Source organism: Ursus americanus, chromosome 1 (assembly GCF_024610735.1).
Source record: "Ursus americanus isolate L20-20 chromosome 1, mUrsAme1.1.p, whole genome shotgun sequence".
NCBI lineage: Eukaryota > Metazoa > Chordata > Mammalia > Carnivora > Ursidae > Ursus > Ursus americanus.
The window spans coordinates 52173343-52192977 of NC_142127.1; the positions used below are offsets into that span (position 1 = coordinate 52173343).

At 40.1% G+C, this 19635-nt stretch overlaps 1 protein-coding gene across 3 annotated transcripts in view; it reads right to left on the minus strand.

The window, feature by feature from the left end:
• Window positions 1–19635, minus strand: part of CHN1 (chimerin 1) — a 222580-nt gene that overhangs the window by 19271 nt on the left and 183674 nt on the right. For all 3 annotated transcript variants that reach the window (XM_087861581.1, XM_087861584.1, XM_087861576.1), the window contains one exon: window positions 4367–4451. In XM_087861581.1, coding sequence (XP_087717707.1) covers window positions 4367–4451 — 85 coding nt within the window. The remainder of the gene's footprint in view (window positions 1–4366; window positions 4452–19635) is intronic.

The window sequence follows — 19635 nt, forward strand, 5'->3', positions numbered from 1 at the left end:
CTAAGCTAATTTCTCACTGGTAATTTATAAGGACAAACAGGGGCACGTGGGTGGCTCAGTTGGCTAAGCGTGCGGCTCTTGGTTTTGGCTCATGGTCTCAGGGCAGTGAGACTGAGCCCTGTGTGGGGCTCCGTGCTCGGCACCGAGTCTGCTCAAGATTCTCTTTCCCTCTCCTTCCTCCTCTGCACCGCCCCCCCCACCACCCTGTGCTCTCTCTTTCTCTCAAATAAATGAATAAATATGATCTTTAACAAAAAAAAAAAAAGGGACAGACATAACTTTTTAGGTAGTCAAAGCAGTAATTAAAATAAATTACTTCCACTCCTTTTCTTCAACCTAAAAGCTAAGTGCTTGTATACTTTAGGCAATGAATACACTTTTATTACTAGGAAAGAACTCCCATTTCCTGTTGTGGGTGTGTGTGTGTGTGTGTGTGTGTGTGCAGTGCTAATGACACATTGGAAAAATAGAGTCACTTGAATAAACAATACTAAGTTGATGTGTGATTTACAATTATTGTCTGGCTTAATTCTTAGACTATTCTGGCAAGGCTAAAGTGAAAACAATTCAGCAATGCTGGTGGAATAATGGTCTATTTGATGGGAGGGGTGCTTGGCAATCTCAATGATTACATAACAGTAGATTATTTTAACTTATAAACTTACATTTCATAGAGAAAGGAAAAATGGTTTGGGGAAACTATTTTGTCTGAACGAGGATTCTTTGAACTTTGCTGTTAAAAACTACCTGTTGTGCTCATAAATATTTTAGTAGGAGCTCCACTCCCAAGCTGCAGTTCCATACTCCCCTGCAACATCCTTGTGCTCTTTCCAGAAGGCTAGAGGGAGGGAGACACTGGTAGATGAATAGGACCTTTAATGCCTGCTCCGGAATCTCGGCGGCAGGTGCTGCAAAGGCCGTGTCCTCCCTGACCGGCCCTCAGCCGTCCTCTTGGGCTGCAGCGTGCTTAGCAGCCAGCCTAGAGCTTGTGGGTCGGAAGGGACAGCTTGCCTGTCGTTAGCTGGATTCCGTCCGATTCCGACAGTGACTCTGCCAGCCTGGTGAGGAACACCACCCAACACTTCACATGATGTTTAAAAAAAAAAAAAAATAGAGTGGGGAGGGGAGGAGATACAAAACTGACGCTTTTGGCAAACGCTCCCTGAACAATTCCTGACAAGCTCTCTTCTGCCTTGGTGGATTTTGAACAAAGAAACCGGAATAAAGCAGCTGTCTTAGGGTCCAAAGCAGATAAATACATCCCTTTTCTGATAGGCAGTTAGTCTGCCCTTTTCCTTTGGAAGTAATATCTTGAATATTTAGCAGCTAACGTATTAGTTTCCTATTGTTGCTGTAACCAATTACCACACACTCAGCAACTCACCACATTAGGAGCTTATGTCCTAGGTCTGGGGGTCAGAAGTCCAAAATCAGTTTCCCTAGGTGATATTAAGGTGTTAGCAGGCCTGTGCTCCTTCTGGAGGCTCCAGGGGAGAATGTGTTTCTCTCCTTCCTCTTCCAGCTTCTAGAGGCTGCTTGCATTCCTTAGCTCCCGGCCCCCTTCCTCCCTCTCCAAAGCCAGTGGCATGACATCTCCCTTTTCTGACCTCTGCTTCTGTCCCTTTTTTTCTGACTCTGCCACTTTCTTGTAGGGACCCCCATGACTGTGATTATACTGGGCCCACCCCAACCATCGAAGGTAGTCTCCCCATCTCAAAGCCGTAACTTTAATCACACAGTCCCTTTTGCCATTAAAGGTAACATACTCACAGGTTCCAGGGATAAGGAAGTGGACTTCTTTAGGGAGCCACTGTTCAACCTATCATAGTTCTCTCTCTTTATATTCTTAATACCTGCATTCTGTTTTAAAGTGGATGGCTCAAAGGTCAGGAAGAGCCACTTCAGATCTAAGAATTGGCTGTCACAGAAAACAGAACTAATTCAAATGCCAACCTTCACATTTAAAAAAAGTGGGGTGACTTGTTCTTACACATTAATATGGTTCAAATCACATAGAATATAATGCTTTTACGGACAAGGCATAAAAATAAAAAATCTCCTCAAGGCTTTTCTTTCAATTCCTGGACAATTATGCAACAAGCAGTGGGGACTATTAATGCGGGCAGCTGTGGGAGGGAGCAGACCATTTTCTCTTTCCTTTTCCTTCACATTATTACTATCGTAAAGGTTCCAAAGCATTTCTTTCAAACATGATTTGGGATTGTAGCATATTGTCAAAGATTAGCCATACATGTACCAATTCTCTAACACGGCGAACTCAGAATTATTATGTAGATGTGCTTCATATTTCAAAACTTAAGTGATACACATCATTAACTCCAGTAAGAGAAAAGCTTTTAAGTTAGTGACAGTCATAAAGTGTTTAAGAAACTCTTGCAAGGTCTTGGCTGGTCTGGCTGTGTCACAGAGGCAAAACATGCTGATTGAGACAGACATTCCGTAAGCAGGTGATCTGTGCTCTGGAAAGAGCACTCCATTTACCTTTGCAAACCCACAGTGTAGATGGTCTTAACATTACTTTACCAACACTTGAGGTTCCAGTGTCTTCCCCTCCAATTGAAAGGCTTACCCACAGCCATCCGAATCTCTTCCTGACTTGGTAACCGCCAGTTGGAAGGCTGACAAGATTATCCTCATTTATTCTCTGGGCAGAGCCTTGCAAATGGGGTTGTCATCCCTCTAGGACGATGGAGGAGTCAGACTGGATCTGAGCTGAGACTCTTTGATGGATACCTCTGCACGGTTCAGAGTCAACACATGGGGAATTCTCATCCATGTGTGTGACTGGGAGGTCCTTGAATGGATCTGGCTAATGATGTATGCCTGGAACCTTATTACGCCCTAGTGATGCTAGAGGAATAATAACTGAAAGAAGGACTGGAACATTAATGTGCAATGCATATTGTACCTTGCTATTAAAAAAATGCAGATTGGAAGTAAGAAAAATCAGACCCTAGAAATTTCTGCACATAATGGGCAACAAAAATATTCCACTAAAAATCATGTCACAGAGTGGGGGGCGCCGGGGTGACTCAGTCAGTTGAGTGTCCAACTCCTAATTTCAGCTCAGGTCATGATCTCAGGGTCATAAGATGCAGCCCTGGGTCAGGCTCTGCACTCGGCAGGCGTGTGCACATGCCACCCCCCCAAATAAATAAATCAATAAAATCTTTTTAAAAAAAGGAAAAAACGTTATGCCGCAGGAGACTTCCGGGGAAGACGGCAGAGTAGGAAGCTCCTGGTACGCTTTCTGCGACGAGCGCTTTGTAATGTGTACAACTGCTGAATCACTGTGTTGTACACGGAAGCTAATATAATGCACGTATGCTAATCAGACCAGAATTAAAAATTTTTAAAAATCATGTTACAAAAGAAATGTGGGTTTTTAGTGATAAACCTGACAGAATTACTACAGTTATTTTGAAATACTTTACTTTTAGTATACATTTTTAAGTATTAAATATACATTTTAAGTATTAAGCTTCATGCTAAAAGACACGTAAGAATGTATTTTTTAGTTTTACAATTTAAATAGCAGAAAGAAATGTCTCTGACCAAACACTATAATTTAAATGTTTATTTTTAAGCCTATGTCAGAATCTAGAGTTGTGTGAATAAATGGCCAATTCTTGGTATAGTTGTTTTATACAAATGAATTCCACATGATATGAATAACTTATTTTCATAAAGCACTTCAATAAATCCCAGAGTTGGTTATTTCTTTATGTGTAAATCTTCAAAGTTTCTAAATTTATATCTAAAACTACTATGGTCATATTTTATAAAAAGGATTTGGCACATTCAAATTTCAAAATGTCACGAACAAAATATTACTGACTAAGTGGTTTTTCAGAATTTGGTAACCATCTCTGAAGATAAATTCACAGATATTTAAAGTTTCAATTTGATTTTGCAAAAAATTGTAGTAAGGACAATCCAGCTTAACGAGTTATCTTAAAAATTCAGTTTCCAAGGCAACAATCATAGGTCCCTGTACACTGCTTAAAAAAATCATTTTTATAAATTTAGTTACTGTAACATCAAAGGCAAGAGTTAAATATAACTGCCTCACTTTTATCTCCTTTTATCAGACTTTTGAACAGGCCAACTTCTCTTTTTAATGGACTGATACTGGATCCCTAGTCTGCTCCCCACTAAGTACAAGAAGGTTAAGGGCAGATAAACTGCCAGTTTCCCAAGTGTCTGTCTGTGGCTCTAGCCTAGTGCATGTGTGTTAAGAGCAAACCAGGATCCAGCCCATGGTATATGCATAACAGCAAATCTCCTTATAACTTATTCCTTCTAACTTTGTAACTCAATAAAGCAGAAAGGGAGGAGCTCTTACCTGCACATTTCACTCCCTGAGCAATGAGACCCCACATGAAGTTGGCACAGTACTCACACCAGTGTGGCCCTCTGAATGTATGCACCTGAAAAAGAGTAGTGAGTGACAGAGTGGCCGGAGGGGAAAACACATGGACGAGGAGACTGTTTTCTATCAAGCACTGAAATACAAACCGTGGTTAGTACCGAAGAGGCGCAGTATGGCTACATTTAGAAAAACCTTGGTTGAGTGGAACCAACAAGAAGTTAAAATTTGTCAGAACTCAAGTTCCTCTTTGTTTCAGAAATGGTGATGCATCAAACCAATATTCTGCAATTTACTTTGCAAAACAATTTCTACGATGGTTTTCCAACTGGTCCCCTCCAGCTATAAGCCTCATCTCTGAGTTCCACAAAGACTGGCATTTTCTGGGTGCTACAGCATGGAGGAGGAGAAAGAGAGACATAGGGTATGTGTGGATCCCATCAGGATTTTGTCAGATGACTTACCTCCTGTGACCACAGATGGTGAGGGTGATACTTAGTGACTGGTCACAACTGAATCATCAAAAAGGGCCAATTTCTGTTTAAAACCATTTAATACTTACTGTGTTAGTTAAGGGAATGACTATATTTTAGAAACTGCAGAAGCTACAGTTAATCAGAAACCCTATTTGAGTATAGTAATTATGCACGAATCATTCCAGCCTCAAAACCGTTTTGTTGCACTTGATTCCTATATCCCTAAGAAAGGAGTCCCCAGAGAAAGGATTCAAATGCTAAGATACCTCTAGACTTTTCTTCATAGGAAAGAGAAGCCACTCTAGCTTAATTCAGATGAAAAAGTATTGGTAGAAAAGAGAAGCAAGGAATCCGTACCCCAATATTAAATAAAAGAAAAATCTGGAATATTATCATAACGCTTTGAGATTTCTGAGGAAAAAAAAATTCTCAGCAAATATTGGCTGAAAATGCACCCAAGAAATAAAAGAAAAAGGGAGAGGGAACCAGGAAGTCACTGATCTGTGTATCAAAGTACATTTACCTGAGAAAATTTCTTATATGTCTGATTTCCTCCTGCAGAAAACAGTGATATGAGAGTGCAAATCACAAGGAGTGATGATTTGGCTCCAACATAAATATCTGCCAAAACAGCTACTGCAAATAATGAAATTCACCAATAAGATTGTCATTTTTGCCACTGTTCTTTTTATGTATCAAGTAGGTAAATGATTTTTAAGATAATCTATAACTTTTTTTCTAACTTAAGATGCTATTGAACACAAGACTTAAAATGAATGTAAGATGCATATATTCTATTTAGAAAAATCTAGCCAAGTAAATATGACAAACCATTGGTTATAAGAGAAATCCCCATTCCAGAGATGTTAAAATGAAAAAAAAAAACCCATTAAGATCAATAAGTAAAGGTATATCAGAATACTAATACTGGCTAAGTAAGGCTGTCATGGATAACCTGGTGTTGGTCCCTTCCAAGCAGGCATGTGCTGGTGACTCTGGGAACTGCCAAGTGAGCCTGAGCACAAAACGTGTCAATTTTGAAAAGAAGGCCATAATCTCTTCTATGTCTTTTATGGAAAAGCATCAGGAATGCAGACACAGTTGCTTCCGGATTGTTACTGATGCTCGGGGCCTGTAAATTGAAAGCATTTCCTAGGGTTTCTGAAGCATAGCCCAAGATCAACATTCAGATAGTCTGTGATGTCTTTGTGTTTGTCTGTGTTCCTCTGAGTGAATAAAACTGGATAAAGTATGCAGTCTTGCTTTGCTTTGAGGGGAATGATTGCAACAGCACTGACTTGTATAAAAAAAAAAGTTACATAATCATGAAATAGCTATACAAGCAGGACGTTAGCTTTAGGGAAAGTTTTTGGGATACCCACTGGCTTAGATGTTGCTAGATGTCGGACACTCCAGTATCACTTGACTTGGTGAGGTTAAGAGAAATGGCCTAGAAGCACAGAGGAAGTAAGTCCCAGTCTTGTACCTGCCAGTTATCTCACGATGAAGGATCTTAAAGTTACATTTGGGAGAGCAAAGACAGAGTAGATGATGTGAAATAACTTAAAACCAGGCTCGTTGACAAACAGCACTGAGTACTGAGAGGTTACGACAGAACCAAGTCCCTTCCCTGCATTCAAAACAGCAGCAGTGAATGTGGCATCTGGGAAATCTTGGGACGTTTCTTCATATGACATATACTGAAGGAAGGGTGTGAACGGTCCGAGCAGGCTGGCGCTCTGAAGGGTCACGTGTAAGAGCAGAGAGCAATCTCTAGGGAATTGTTATTTATACATTTCCCTCTTGGATGGTCCTTTATAAAGGCCTCCTGAGCCACGTGGGGTGGTGGTGGTGGTTTTCTCTTTCGTTTAAACCACCTGGAAGGTAGCTTATACAGCTCGCCAGGGAACAGTTCTAGAAAGGGGACTAAAGCACCAGAAGCTTACTAAACGTCTACGTGTATAACAACTGGATTCCCTTCTGAATCTTTATAACTCATGTTTCTTAAATTTTGTTTTGTGACCTCTATGGCTCCATGACAATGGACTCTGTAATAATGGCATACTGTAGCCTTTTTGTCTTTTTTATTCTAGAGGTCATCAAAACAGAGACTTCATTCAGTAGTTATTTTTATTCATTCATGAACATTTTTAAAGTAATGACATACAGAAAGAGAAAAAGGACACCGGCTCGAGGAATTAACTGTAGATTTTCCCCATTAAATACAGTGTGAAAATGCTCCACAGAAAGTGCCCACAAAGTACCTGGGAAGCTGGGGGAGGGGCACTGTGCAGGCTTAAGATGGGTCAGCTGGGTGACCTGTGGGGCAGCACTGGGGGGTGCGTGTTGGAGGGGGTGCGTCAGGAAAGGCCGTTCCAAGGAAATTGAAGGTACATGGATGTTTAGGGAATCCTAAGGAAGTTCAGCATGGGTAGAGGCGGGGATGACCACATGGCAAGAAGCAAGAGACAGACAGGGCCTCTCTTCTCCATGCCTACAGATTCATACTTTGCCCAGTGAGCAATGCAGGGCCACTGAAGATTTTTAAGGTGAGTCACAGGCAGGCAGGCGAGGCTGGCGGAAGACAAATTAGGTAGGAGGCTACGTGTGGCAGGAGTCCGGGTGACAGATGGTGTGGGCTGAACTCAGGCAGCGGTGATGGAGGGGAGGGGTAAAGGAGGCATGTAGGAGGCAGAATCAACAGGCCTTGGTAACCAACTGAATCAGAGGCACAGGAGAGGGGAAGAGGGCATGAACGGGGAAAAAAAGCAGAATAGGTTTGGAAGTGAGGAGGGAGGGGAATGGCAGATTGAAGACTTCTGGGAAAGAGGGGGTAACTCACGGAGTAAAGTTTCTGACGGTGGCAAATGGAGATAGGGCAGAGGGATTGGCTTTGAATGAGAGAGTTATTTTCCCCATTCCCTGAGTTGGGCAAAGGGAAGGAGGGGAGCGGATGGCTGGGCAGGAGTCACGGGGCTACAGTCTCTGCATTATGATGGAAGTTCAGTTACTAAGCAAACGAGGAGTTTGCAGAAAGGGGGAGTAGGAACTGGAACTGGCCAGAAATTCAGAGAAGGGCTGCTGGACTTGAAAGCAAGTTTCTTTTCTGGATGACACTAAGTCATACAATAAGTGTCAAGCACATTAAAGAAAAAGTAACAAATGCTTTTTAAAGTGCTTTATCTAAATGTTTTATTTATGCAGTTTTACATAATCAGTGACGTTTATATCATGTATTTTACCCATTCAGAAAAAGAGATCTTTAAAAATTAACTGCACAAATCATGCAGCTTCAAGCAGGACAACTGGAGGGCTGTTCCTTCCAGCACAGTGGAAACGGGGTGCTATTCCTGCACACAGGGCTCCAGGGCACGGGCACCGGCAGACCATTTCATTTAAGAGAGATGGTTGTATTGATTACCTGTCTTAAAAATGATTAAATCAGAATGTAATGGGCATTCAAAATATAATAATTAAAAGGTCAAAAGTTGCACCGTGGGGATTTTTTCTGCTTAGGAGGACGCTAAGGAAGAATGGGGTGGAACCTGGGAGAAAGGAGGCTTAGAGCAGTTCTCAAGGGGTCCAGAGTCGGGCCCGAAGCCCTGCATTGAAACAGATGGCAACTCTCGCCTGGAATGCCCTGTGACATAGTAGATACCTTTTTAGGGGTCAGGAGCTGGTCAGCATTTGGGGTTCAGAATTACTGAGGTCTTCACGACAGAAAAAAGTAGCGGACAGTCATTAAGTGACATTTTCCTTAGGATTTTGATTCTAAATGGCTCCAAAGTTTGTGTTTCAGTTTTCCTGTTTCTTCTTATTCTCCAAGGCTGTCACGTCAGCTCTTCCTCCTTTCTTATCCCCTTGTCCCTCTCCCCACTCACTGATTCTTCGATGCAGATGAGGTCATCTCAGAGAACTCTGCTAGCACTGGATGTATATCAAGAACATATGTCAGCTATATTCTTTTTGAAGGCCTTTTAAAAGAAAACACAAACTTCCGGCTTCTTGTCTGTGTTTCTTATAGTTGAGGCTGACAGACAGTGGGGACAGTGGTCTTAAGATGAATGAGGTGTTAAGTAGTGTCTTATTTTATTCTGTGACATCTACTAATCTTTAGTTAGTGTTCTTCCAATCTGTTTCTGCTCTTTACTATGTGACCTTAATGACATACACTGGCTTTATAAGGTGGGAAACTGACCAGCATTATTTCTTCCTTAGAGTTATTTGAACAAATCACTTGATCAATTTAAAAAAAAAAAATCCCATTGGGGAGGGTGTTTTGATAGGGTAATCCTAGAGAGCAAGCAGCTTCGGTGTGTAACTTTATCAGGGAGGTCAAGGATGGTCCTGAGAAAAGCAACCTTGTAAATTGGCCACAGATTATTTTCTAGGCCACCTCCAAACCTCTGGTCCATCTTGACAAATGAAAGTGACAGAATTATACCTTCATGAACAAAGGGCATTGCAACTAGTTTGAAGGTCCTTTTCTACAACTGGAAAGAAGACAACTTTATTACCATGACATTTCAGATTGCTTTTCACCATGAACAACTCCCTTCATGTTAACATCACCGACATCACTTAGAAACAGATATGAAAGACTGAGCTAATTAATGGATCCCAAAAGTCTATCACACAGAAGGCGCTAGTCAGAACCAGGCTGAGGACACACAGGGAGGGGAGTGACTGGGCTACTGAGGGGACCCCGTGGCACAGGCTGAGGATAGGTGTCTCCTAAGCACTGATCTGGGTAAACACTGAAGCTCTTCGCCACTGGGCCTACTATTATATTGCCCCAAACCCTGGCTTCTATAAGAAAACCAGAACATCTTCTCATGTTTCTGACATTCGCATCTCCAGTTTGAATGTCAGTAATAAAAGGAGAGGAGAAGAAATCAATGCGATGGGAAGAGAAAAAAAAATTTCAGCCTATCTTCATTATCCCTTCCAAGCCATAACATTCCCTCTAGAAATAAGCATGAATGCAAACGGCAAAGGAGCATACCTGCAAAGACTGCTGCAAATGTGACCTAGGTTGGAGGTGATAACAATGTTCAGGGAGGGGCGCCTGGGTGGCTCAGTCGGTTAAGCATTTACCTCTTGATCTCAGCTCAGGTCTTGACCTCAGGGTTGTGAGTTCAAGCCCCATGCTGGGCTCCATGCCCAGCATGGAGCCTACTTTAAAAAAAAAAAAAAAAACTTGGGAAAATGAAATTTTGCTTTGGGGGAAGAGGACTGACATTTGGGAGGCTCTGGTGAGTCAGCTCTGCAGCCTGGTACCGGGTGATGAAGGGAGAGAAGATATGATCAAAATCACAATGAAAAGCAATGTAGGTAGATAGGCAGCTGGGCAGGAAAGGCTTTTTCTCCTCCCCCCCATTTTATCTTTCAGGCAACCAGGATGTACTCTTTTATGTAACCAATTTTAGTCTCACCAAAATGGCTTAATTTCGATCCAAAGTATTTGAAATTTAGAATTTTGGTCCTGATTTTGCCATCACAGTGAAAGTATTTTGGTTTATACTATTAAGTCATGAGCAGAGAATGCAGAATGTTGGCTATGATCATTAGCAACAAATACAAAAACTGTGTAGGGGTTCCTGCAAAAAGCAGCAGGGAGCAGGTACTCAAAACAGTATCTTTAGTATCAAGGCAATACCTTCTCGTCTTATTATCTAGTTAAATCTAGTCAAAATGAGTAGTGGCTTCAAAATTCTTGAGGAAAGATCTCTAACGAACAGGTTTGGGTGCGGTTAAGCTCCCAGCACCGACATCATGCTAGCCGTGCCTACTCTTCTTGTCCGGATGGAAAGGATGTGTAATGTAGTGCCCACAGCAGGAAAGGTGGAAGGAGTGCACCAAACACTTATGGAAACAGTGCCTGGAACTGAACGAGGGGCATACCCCTCGGCCCCATGCAGTGCCCCCAGCAGGCGGAATGGGGGCATTGCATGGAGGCCCAGGATCACAGTGAAGGGGCCCAGGTGCGAACAGCCTCTCCAACTCGCTGCTGTAGAGGAGGACTGTACAGGGGAAAGCTCGCAGGGGCTCTGTGAGGCATACACTCGACCTCACAATAGTTAACACAGTCAAAAGTACCATTTTGGAGAGGATGACAAATGACAGAAAATCAGTGACCTAGGGTTTTAAGAATGAAAAAACCGTTCAAAATTGAGGGAGATGCCATAAAAGTCTGCGAGACATACATGGGCCAGACCATTAATAAAGGATGTCCCCTTGAATATGAAAAATAACACTAGCGAAACGCTGGTTTCGCTGTCAGACTATAATACTAGTCTTATTAGTAGGGCAATTATTAGGGAAATATAATAAGGTAGTTCTTCCACCTATAAATATTATAAAAATGGTTTTTATTGATTGGTATATAAAATGACACCTTAAGTGAACACGTACAGACAAATACGGGATTCTTACCAACGCCACTCATACAGTCCATTTGCCCCAATTCTATGCAGGCCTTATTCAGAGAGTTTACATTTCTTTATGGCTTGCTTCGTGATCCACCTTCCCCCACCCTCCACCTCCCAAATGAACACTGCATCTCAGTGAGGGAGAGATACCTCTAAAACTACAGCTGAGTTAACTGTGGTGCAGACCAAGTGAACTGACTTAGAATCACACACAACCGTCCTCATGCTGGAACACAAACGCAGCTTCTTGTGTCTGGGTTCTGTTCTCAGCTGCCGGAGTAGCTCCTGCCACAGAGCCAACAATTTGAAACCTAGGAATCAGGCAGTAGTTTTGGAACTTTGAAATATCAAAGTTTTCCAGGGATTCCATTTATTTATTTACTTTTATTATGTTACAAAGTACAGACTGTATAATAAATAGATGTGAAAAAATAAATACAACCAGTAATTTAAAAATACTTTGTTTCAAAATATGAGTGTTTAAAGTATTAGAAAACCCATGACTTCAATGTTTAGACTTTAAGTTTCAGAAGCAAATTTCTTTTTCTTTTTTTTCCCCACAGGGGCTTTAAGGAGAACTTTACCTCTAAACTGAATCATGGTTAAAGTTTAAAACTGTCAAATGCCATAACCTAAAACACTTCATTTTGAAAGTTTAGTTTTATTACTTGGATTAGTAAGTTTGCATTTCAAGTATCAGTAGTAAAAAATCAACACAATGAATCACTACTTCAAAATATCCATCTCCTAAAGTTGTATTATGAAGATATGGTAGGAAAAGGAATGAATCATACTTGGTTGTACAATAAAGCCGCACTGTACCATCCATCGCTGACAGATAATCTCTGTAGCACATTGTGGACATTGGTAAACCGAACGAAGAGACAACCCTCAGACCAATCCGCATTACCTCATAGTCCACAATTCTGTACTAATATATAGTTCCACATAACCAGGTGTCAGTTTCTCTTCGGCTTAGCTGTAAGAATGTCATCTGAAGTTTACTGTTAACATACATTATGAATGGAAGTATTTCTATGATATACCAAGAAAAAGGTTAGAATAAAATGCACAAGAAATTATTAAACTATGTAGTTAAAACTCTTTTTAAAGCTCTAGTGAAAGAGATTCAAATTTTCTCTAGTTTCTTCTATTTCATTGATTGCTGCTCTTATCTTTAATATTTCTTTCTTTCTTGATTTAATTACATCTTTTTCTAGTTTTAGGTGGAAGCTTAACTCACTGATTTAAGATTCTCTTGCTTTCCTAAAATAAGCATTTCGTGGTAAAGATTTCACCATAAGCACTACTTTGGCTATATTCCACAAATTTTGATACGTTGTATTTTTTATTCAGTTCAAAATATTTTCTAATGTCTCTTGTGATTTCTTCTTTAATCCATGAGTTATTTAGCAGTAAGTTGTAAATTTTTCAGGTATGTGTTATTTTGAATTTAATTCTGTTGTGGTACAAGGATATGCTTTGTATGATTTCAATCCATTTACATTTATTGACACGTTTTCTGGGCCAGAATACTGCCTATCTTGGTGAATGTTCCATGTTCACTTGAATAGTATATGCCCTCTGTTGCTGAGTAGAATACTTCTATAAATATTAGGCCAAACTGGCTGACACTATTGTTCAAGTCTTCCATCTCATTGTTAATGTTCTGTTTGTTCTGTCATGGAGATTTCCACACGTGTTTCTCAATCTACAATTGCAGATTTGCCTATCTCACTTTTTAGTTTTTGCTTTATGTATTTTGAACCTCTGTTATTAGATGAATATAAATTTTAAATTATGCTCTCCTGATGAATTTTACCTTCTTCACTCCCATTAATACTCCTTGTTCTGAAAACCACTATATTTAATGTGTGTGTGTGTGTGTGTGTGTGTGTGTGTGTGTGGCCACTCTAATTTTCTTTGAATTATTCTCTCCATTGTATATCTTTTTCTTTTGACTTCTCTGGCTCTTTATATTTAAAGTGGGTTTCTGTGGATAGCATATAGTTGAATCTTGCTTTTTTATCCAATCTGACAACCTCTGCCTTTTAGTGGAGTTTGGGGGCCATTTCCATTTAAGGTAACTATCAATACGACTGGGTTTAAAATCTGCCATCTTGGTTTTGTTTTCTATATACTTTGTTTGCTCTTCTGTTCCTTTTTCTCTCTTCCATAGTTTTGAAAAAATTGAATATTTTTATGGATCCCTTTTGTCTCTCCTATTAGTTTATAACTATTTTATATTTTTAGAGTTTGCTCTAAGGTCTACAATACATCTTTAACTCCTCAGTCTGTCTTCAAACAGTATCATACCACTTCACGTATAGTGTAAGAATCTAACGACTGTGCTTCCTTCACCCTGTACGTTCTGCTGCTGTTGTCATATACTTGTATAAACTATGTAATATTACTAGTTTTTGCTTCAGTCAATTATCTTAAGTATTCACTAAAATGAAAGAAAAAACATCTTTTACACTTATCCACATTTTTACCTCTTTTGGCATTCTTTATTTTTTTGTATGGCTCTAAATTTCCATCTGGTATTATTTTCCTTTTGTCTGAAGAACATCCTTTAACATTCTTGTAGTATAGGTCTCCTGGTGATGAATTCACTCAGCTTTTCTTTGTTTAAAATTTATTTTTGTTTTCATTTTTGAAAGACATTTTTGCTCGATATAGAATTCTAGGTTGATTTTTTTTTTAAGTTGTTGTTGAGTACTTTGAAGATGTCACTCTGTTGTTTTGCATAGTTTCTGATGAGAATTCTATTGTATTTTTCATCTCTATGTAAAATGTATTCTCTTCCCCTCCCCCCCCCGCCTTGTAAAAAAACTTTCTAAAATATGTAAGCATACTAGTGACAAAAATAATTTGTTTCTTCCTTTGACATATTTTCCTTATACTGAAATAACCTTTATAGATGTCAATAAAGAGTAGTGTAAAAATCAATTCTCTTCTTTAAAAAAAAATGTACTCTGTATTTCTGTGTATGAGTGCACACACTTAAGATCCTATAAAGCCATAAAATTACAAACACATTCCAAAGCTGGAATATGAAAATAAAATTCAAGAGAAACTGAATACATGTTTAATTTCTAGATTCTAGAGATGTTTCTCTACACATTTTGATGTCATATGTGAGGGATGAACCAGGCCGAGGTAAAGTACCACTTAAGGAATAAAATTTTTCTTTCCCATAACCTGGTTTTCTCCTCCCTGGATGCTCTGATGATTTTCTCTTTAGTACTGGTTTTTAGCAATTTGATTATGATATGCCATGGTGTTGTTTTCTTCATACTTTTTTTTTTTTTCCATTTGTAGTTCACTGTACTTCTTGGATCTGTAGGTTTTCATCAAAATTACAAATTTTTTGATCATTAGCTCTTCAAATAATTGTACTGTTTCCTGGCCCTTCACCATTGCTCCTTCTAACTCCAATTACACTTTTAAGTTAGATTGCTTGTTACTGTCCCCCATTGGTCACCGATGCTATGTCCTTTTGGGTTTTTTTGTTTGTTTGTTTTTTTAATCTGTCCTTCATTTTGGATGTTTTCTATCATTGTGTCTTCTGGTGTACTAATCTTTTCTTCTTTGATGCCTAATATGCCATTAATATTATCCAATGTATTTTTCATTACTTTTTAAGATTTTAAAAATTTTATCTTTAAGTAATCTCTACACCCACTGTGGGGCTCAAACTCACAACCCTGAGATCAAGAGTCACATGCTCCACTGACTGAGCCAGCCAGGTGCCTCCATTTCAGATATATTTTCAATCTCTAGAGATTCCACTTGGATTCTTTCAAATAGTTTCAACTTCTTTCCTCACTGCAGCTTTTAGTCTATTGCTAATTTAGTCATGCTACTAAGATGATATCCTTTTAAGGACTTAAACAATGCCTCATATATTATCACATTTTTCTACTCCTACTGGAGTGCAAAACTATTCTCAACCCTGAGTGAATTTCAGTAATTGTTCAGTCTATTGCTTTTTGGTGTGTGTTTGGTTTTTTAAATAGGCTCCTTTCATGCATATGTAGATAAGTACTTGCTAAGAGTCCGGAAGACCTTTATGCAGACCCCCAGAGTCCTGTGTACAGCTCTGTCCCCCCAGGGACACCGCCCACAAATTTTAGCTGCTTTGCCTCATCAGACTTCAATCTCTATGTCTCAACTCATCTAGACCACTGGGTTCTCTTTAGATTCTCCCTCCATGTATTGTGGCCAAGAAATTGCCTCCAAGCAGTAAATGAGAACAATTTTAAGACTTCTCTTATGGTGCTCCTTTTTTCAGGTATCCTAGTACTATACTACCTGTTCACTCTCTGAGTGTGGTTTTATATATTTTTTTCTGGTTTGTTGTTTAAGATGGGAAGGTAAGGGCACCTGGGTAACTCAGTTGGTTAAGTGACTGCCTTTGGCTCGGGTCATGATCCTGGGGTCCTGGGATGACCTCCTGCATTGGGCTCCAGGCTCAGTGGGGAGTCTGCTTCTCCCTCTGACCCTCTCCCCTCTTACTCACTCTTTCAAATAAATAAATAAAAATAAAATTTTTAAAAAATGGGAAGATAAATCTAATTCCTTCATCATGGTTAAAAGTGGAAGTTCAGATTATATTATTTCTAAAACTGATCTCTCTTGTGAGCTTGAACCTGGGACTTCTGGCTTCAGTTTCTACATGTGCAAAATTAACTTAGTAATTCTCATTGTCCCTTATAGAAGCTGAACTTCTTCAGGATTCTTTCGTCATCATGCTCTTTGAACATGTCTCTCCCAGCAAAGTGTTACATTGACACTGTTGTATTCAGTAGGTTGTATACTAGGATCTTGGAATTAGTGACATCATTTTGTCATTTAATGTTATTGTGGGCATTTCTTATATTTTTAGCTACACAGAATACATGTCTTCTCTTTGGGTACCAGTTCTCAATCCATATGAATTGTATGAACTGACCCCATCCCCAGCTCCAGGAGAGAAAATATGACCTTGATCTAAGCCTGTCGGCACATTCCGTTCTCCTGCCTGGGAGTTGAGTTACTGGTTCAGAGATGGGCATATAAGATAATTGGGCAAATGCCCGCCAGGCCCAGACTTCTTCGTTCAGACTAGAATCAGAGAATATTTAGAGCTAGAGCCTCTGCAGACCATCTTGTCACCAGCGGAAGCTGCAAGTGAAGACAGAGCTGGAAGACAGGGTTCTGGTGCCATTCTAAGCCCCTTAGCCAAAGGATACCTAACCACCCGCAGACTTCCCTTATGTGAGCCGCTAAATTCCCTTTGTGCCTTAGCAAGCATGAGTTGTGCCTTCTGACACTTGCAATGGAAAGTCTTCAATTGTTCCATCAAGTGGTAAATATCAATCATGGGTTCTAAATAGATTTTTAAAAGACACACTGAAGCAATGCCATCAACTGTGGAGTAACGAACTATATTAGCAACCATCAAAACAAAATTGCGTGCTTCCGAGAGATGGACCTTTTCTTTATATGCACTAAGCTTATTAGGCAGAGCCACGAGCAGGGATCTGGGTGTGACACATACAAGGGCTGGAGCTCCAAACAAGGGGAGTTCTATAAAAGAGAGTGAACATATTTTAGGCCTGATTTGGACAAATCCATTTGCATAACTAGCCAAAACGTGTCATTTCTAATACAGTAGACTGAAGGATATCACCTCATATGACAAGCGTCCTCAGATATCCATGACCTAAAAATGAATATATTTTTTAATTTTCATGTCTGCATAACACTTAAGAAATGCACTGAGCTCTATTTTTGCTCCCCCAAAGGATATAAAAATATATATATTTTAAGATTTTGTTTGTCAGGAGAGAGCACAAGCAGGGAGAGCAGCAGGCAAAGCAGGCAGAGGGAGAAGCAGGCTCCCCACTGAGCAAGGAGCCCGATGTGGGACTCCATCCCAGGACACTGGGATCATGAACTGAGCTGAAGGCAGATGCTTAACTGACTGAGCCACCCAGGGGTCCCCCCAAAAATAATTTTTAAATGAGCAGCTGATGATGTTCCTTAGCGATGTAACATCACTGGGCGATTTCCCCTTTCCTTTCTAGCTTTCCTATTTTGCAACCAGAAGAATCTTCAGATAATTTAAGAAGAGGGGTTAAGAAACCTGAAAAAAACAAAAACACTACTGGTATGATGCTTATTAGAAAAATAATTCGTAGTGGTTTCTCAGATACCAGCAGTACTTGATAAAATATTCAAGAAAGAAAAATCAGTATTTTCGTATTCTCATTTAAAAAAATTCTTTCCTAGACCTGTATTCCACTAATGCATGCATCTCTTCTCTCTGCCCCTTGGGCTCTTTGATGAAGCCAGTTATATTTCTGTATTATGTACTATTACATAAGAATAATGAATGCTGCCTAATGATGACAGTAAGTGTCCTGAGCTGTAGGGAACTTGGCAGCATAGACAGTAGCTGGGTAAGATGTTATGACATGTACGTATTCTTCAGTCACATGCTTTCACTCTTTTATTAAAGCCATGGGAAACTTCACTACTATGGGAGACTTTCTTCTAAGGAATGTTGACATAGTGGGTCACAAAGATGAAGCAGGACAGTATAATTTGTCAATTAAACAAGGTTTAAAAATTAGAGATCTAAAATATTACATAGATATCCTGTTAGATAAGACTCAGTCCTCAGTTAAATCTGGAAGGTGAGAAGGTATATGATACAAGTGACCCCAAAACATTGCCTTGAACATACGTGTGTCCAGTGTGTGAACAACTCATCCTCCAGGGTTAGATTACTATGCGGACACACAACGTACTGAGAGAAAAGAACTATGGTAGAGGTGACTTACTATTATTTCGTGTGCTTCCTATGGGTTTATAACCTTATCTTGTTATTGCAGTGAGAGTCACATGCCAGGCTGATTCTCTCCTTTGAGATAAATACTGGAGATGCCAATTATTTTTAAATTGAAGAATAACTGACATACACTGTTGTATTAGTTTTAGGTTCACCACATAGTGATCTGATATTTGTATCTGTTACAACATGGTCACCAGAGAAAGCCTAGTTACCATCTGCCACTATACAAAACTGTGACAATACTGTTGGCTAGATTTCCGGTGTTGCACAGTTCATCCCCATGTCTTGTTTTGTAACTGGAAGACTGGACCTCTTAACTGCCTTTACCCATGTGGCTCCTCCCCGTCACTGCTCCACCCTGTAGCCATCATCGGTTTGTTCTCTATGATCTACGGGTTTGCTTCAGTTCCATTTGGTCATTTGCTTCCTTTTTCATTTGTTTTTTAATGTCTGATCTTGGTACCTTTAGAAAATCTCATTGTTGACTGGCCTCAGACCTAGAGGTTTCTACCTCAGGACAGCCTCTGTCTCTTAGCAATCTGTTCCTGGCGTTTTTCTTTGGCCTCCTTCATTCTCTTGGCCAATAGTTTAGCACGTTCTGCAGCCTCTTCCTTATTTTTCTTAGTACGCTGTTTCTTCCGAGCAACATGCCGACATTTGTGTGGCAGGATCCATGGAGTAACAAGACACGGAATGACGGGTGCTCTGGTTCTAGTTTTCTTACCTTCTTTGTTTAGGGTCTTTCGCACAACACACTGGGGGACATCATCTTCTTTAGAGAGACTGAAAAGTTTGTGGAATCTGCTAGCTCTTTTGGACCCCAGGCCACCAGGCACAGTAGTAACAGTGAGTCCAGGAATATCCTTCTCTCTCTCTCTCTTTTTTTTAAACAATGACCAAGTTGAGAACACTGAGATTGGCGTCCACAATGCAACCCTAAACAGACCTGCACTTTCTTTCTCCAGTGCTCCTCAGTTTGTAGCAGGAATGGCCCTCAGCCACAGAGGGGCATGGCCATGGATCAAGACTTCACCGGAAGCCTTGTTTGTCACTGCCACCACTGATTTGGACCATGTAACCCTTCCACTGTTCACCCAGAGCATGCGTGCAATTTCTGTGGCCATACACTTCTCATAAAAGGTACGGAGTTTGTGTTCATCATCCACTTCAATGAGTTTCTAGCAGCCAGCAACTGGGAAAGAAACGTTCAGCTTCATCCTAAAGCAGCCTACTACCTCCGAGGTGCCATGGAAAAGAGCTGTTTTGATTTTAAATTCCACATGTAATGAAATCATATAGTATGTGTTTCTCTCTCTGACTGACTTAGCATAACACCATCTAGGTTCACCCATGTTGCCAATGGCAAGATTTCATTTTTTATGGCTCATATTCTATTTTACGCACACACACACCCCACCCACATCTTCTTTAGCCGTTTATCTTTGCTATTGTAAATAATGCTGCAAGGACATCGGGACGAATGTGTCTTTCTGA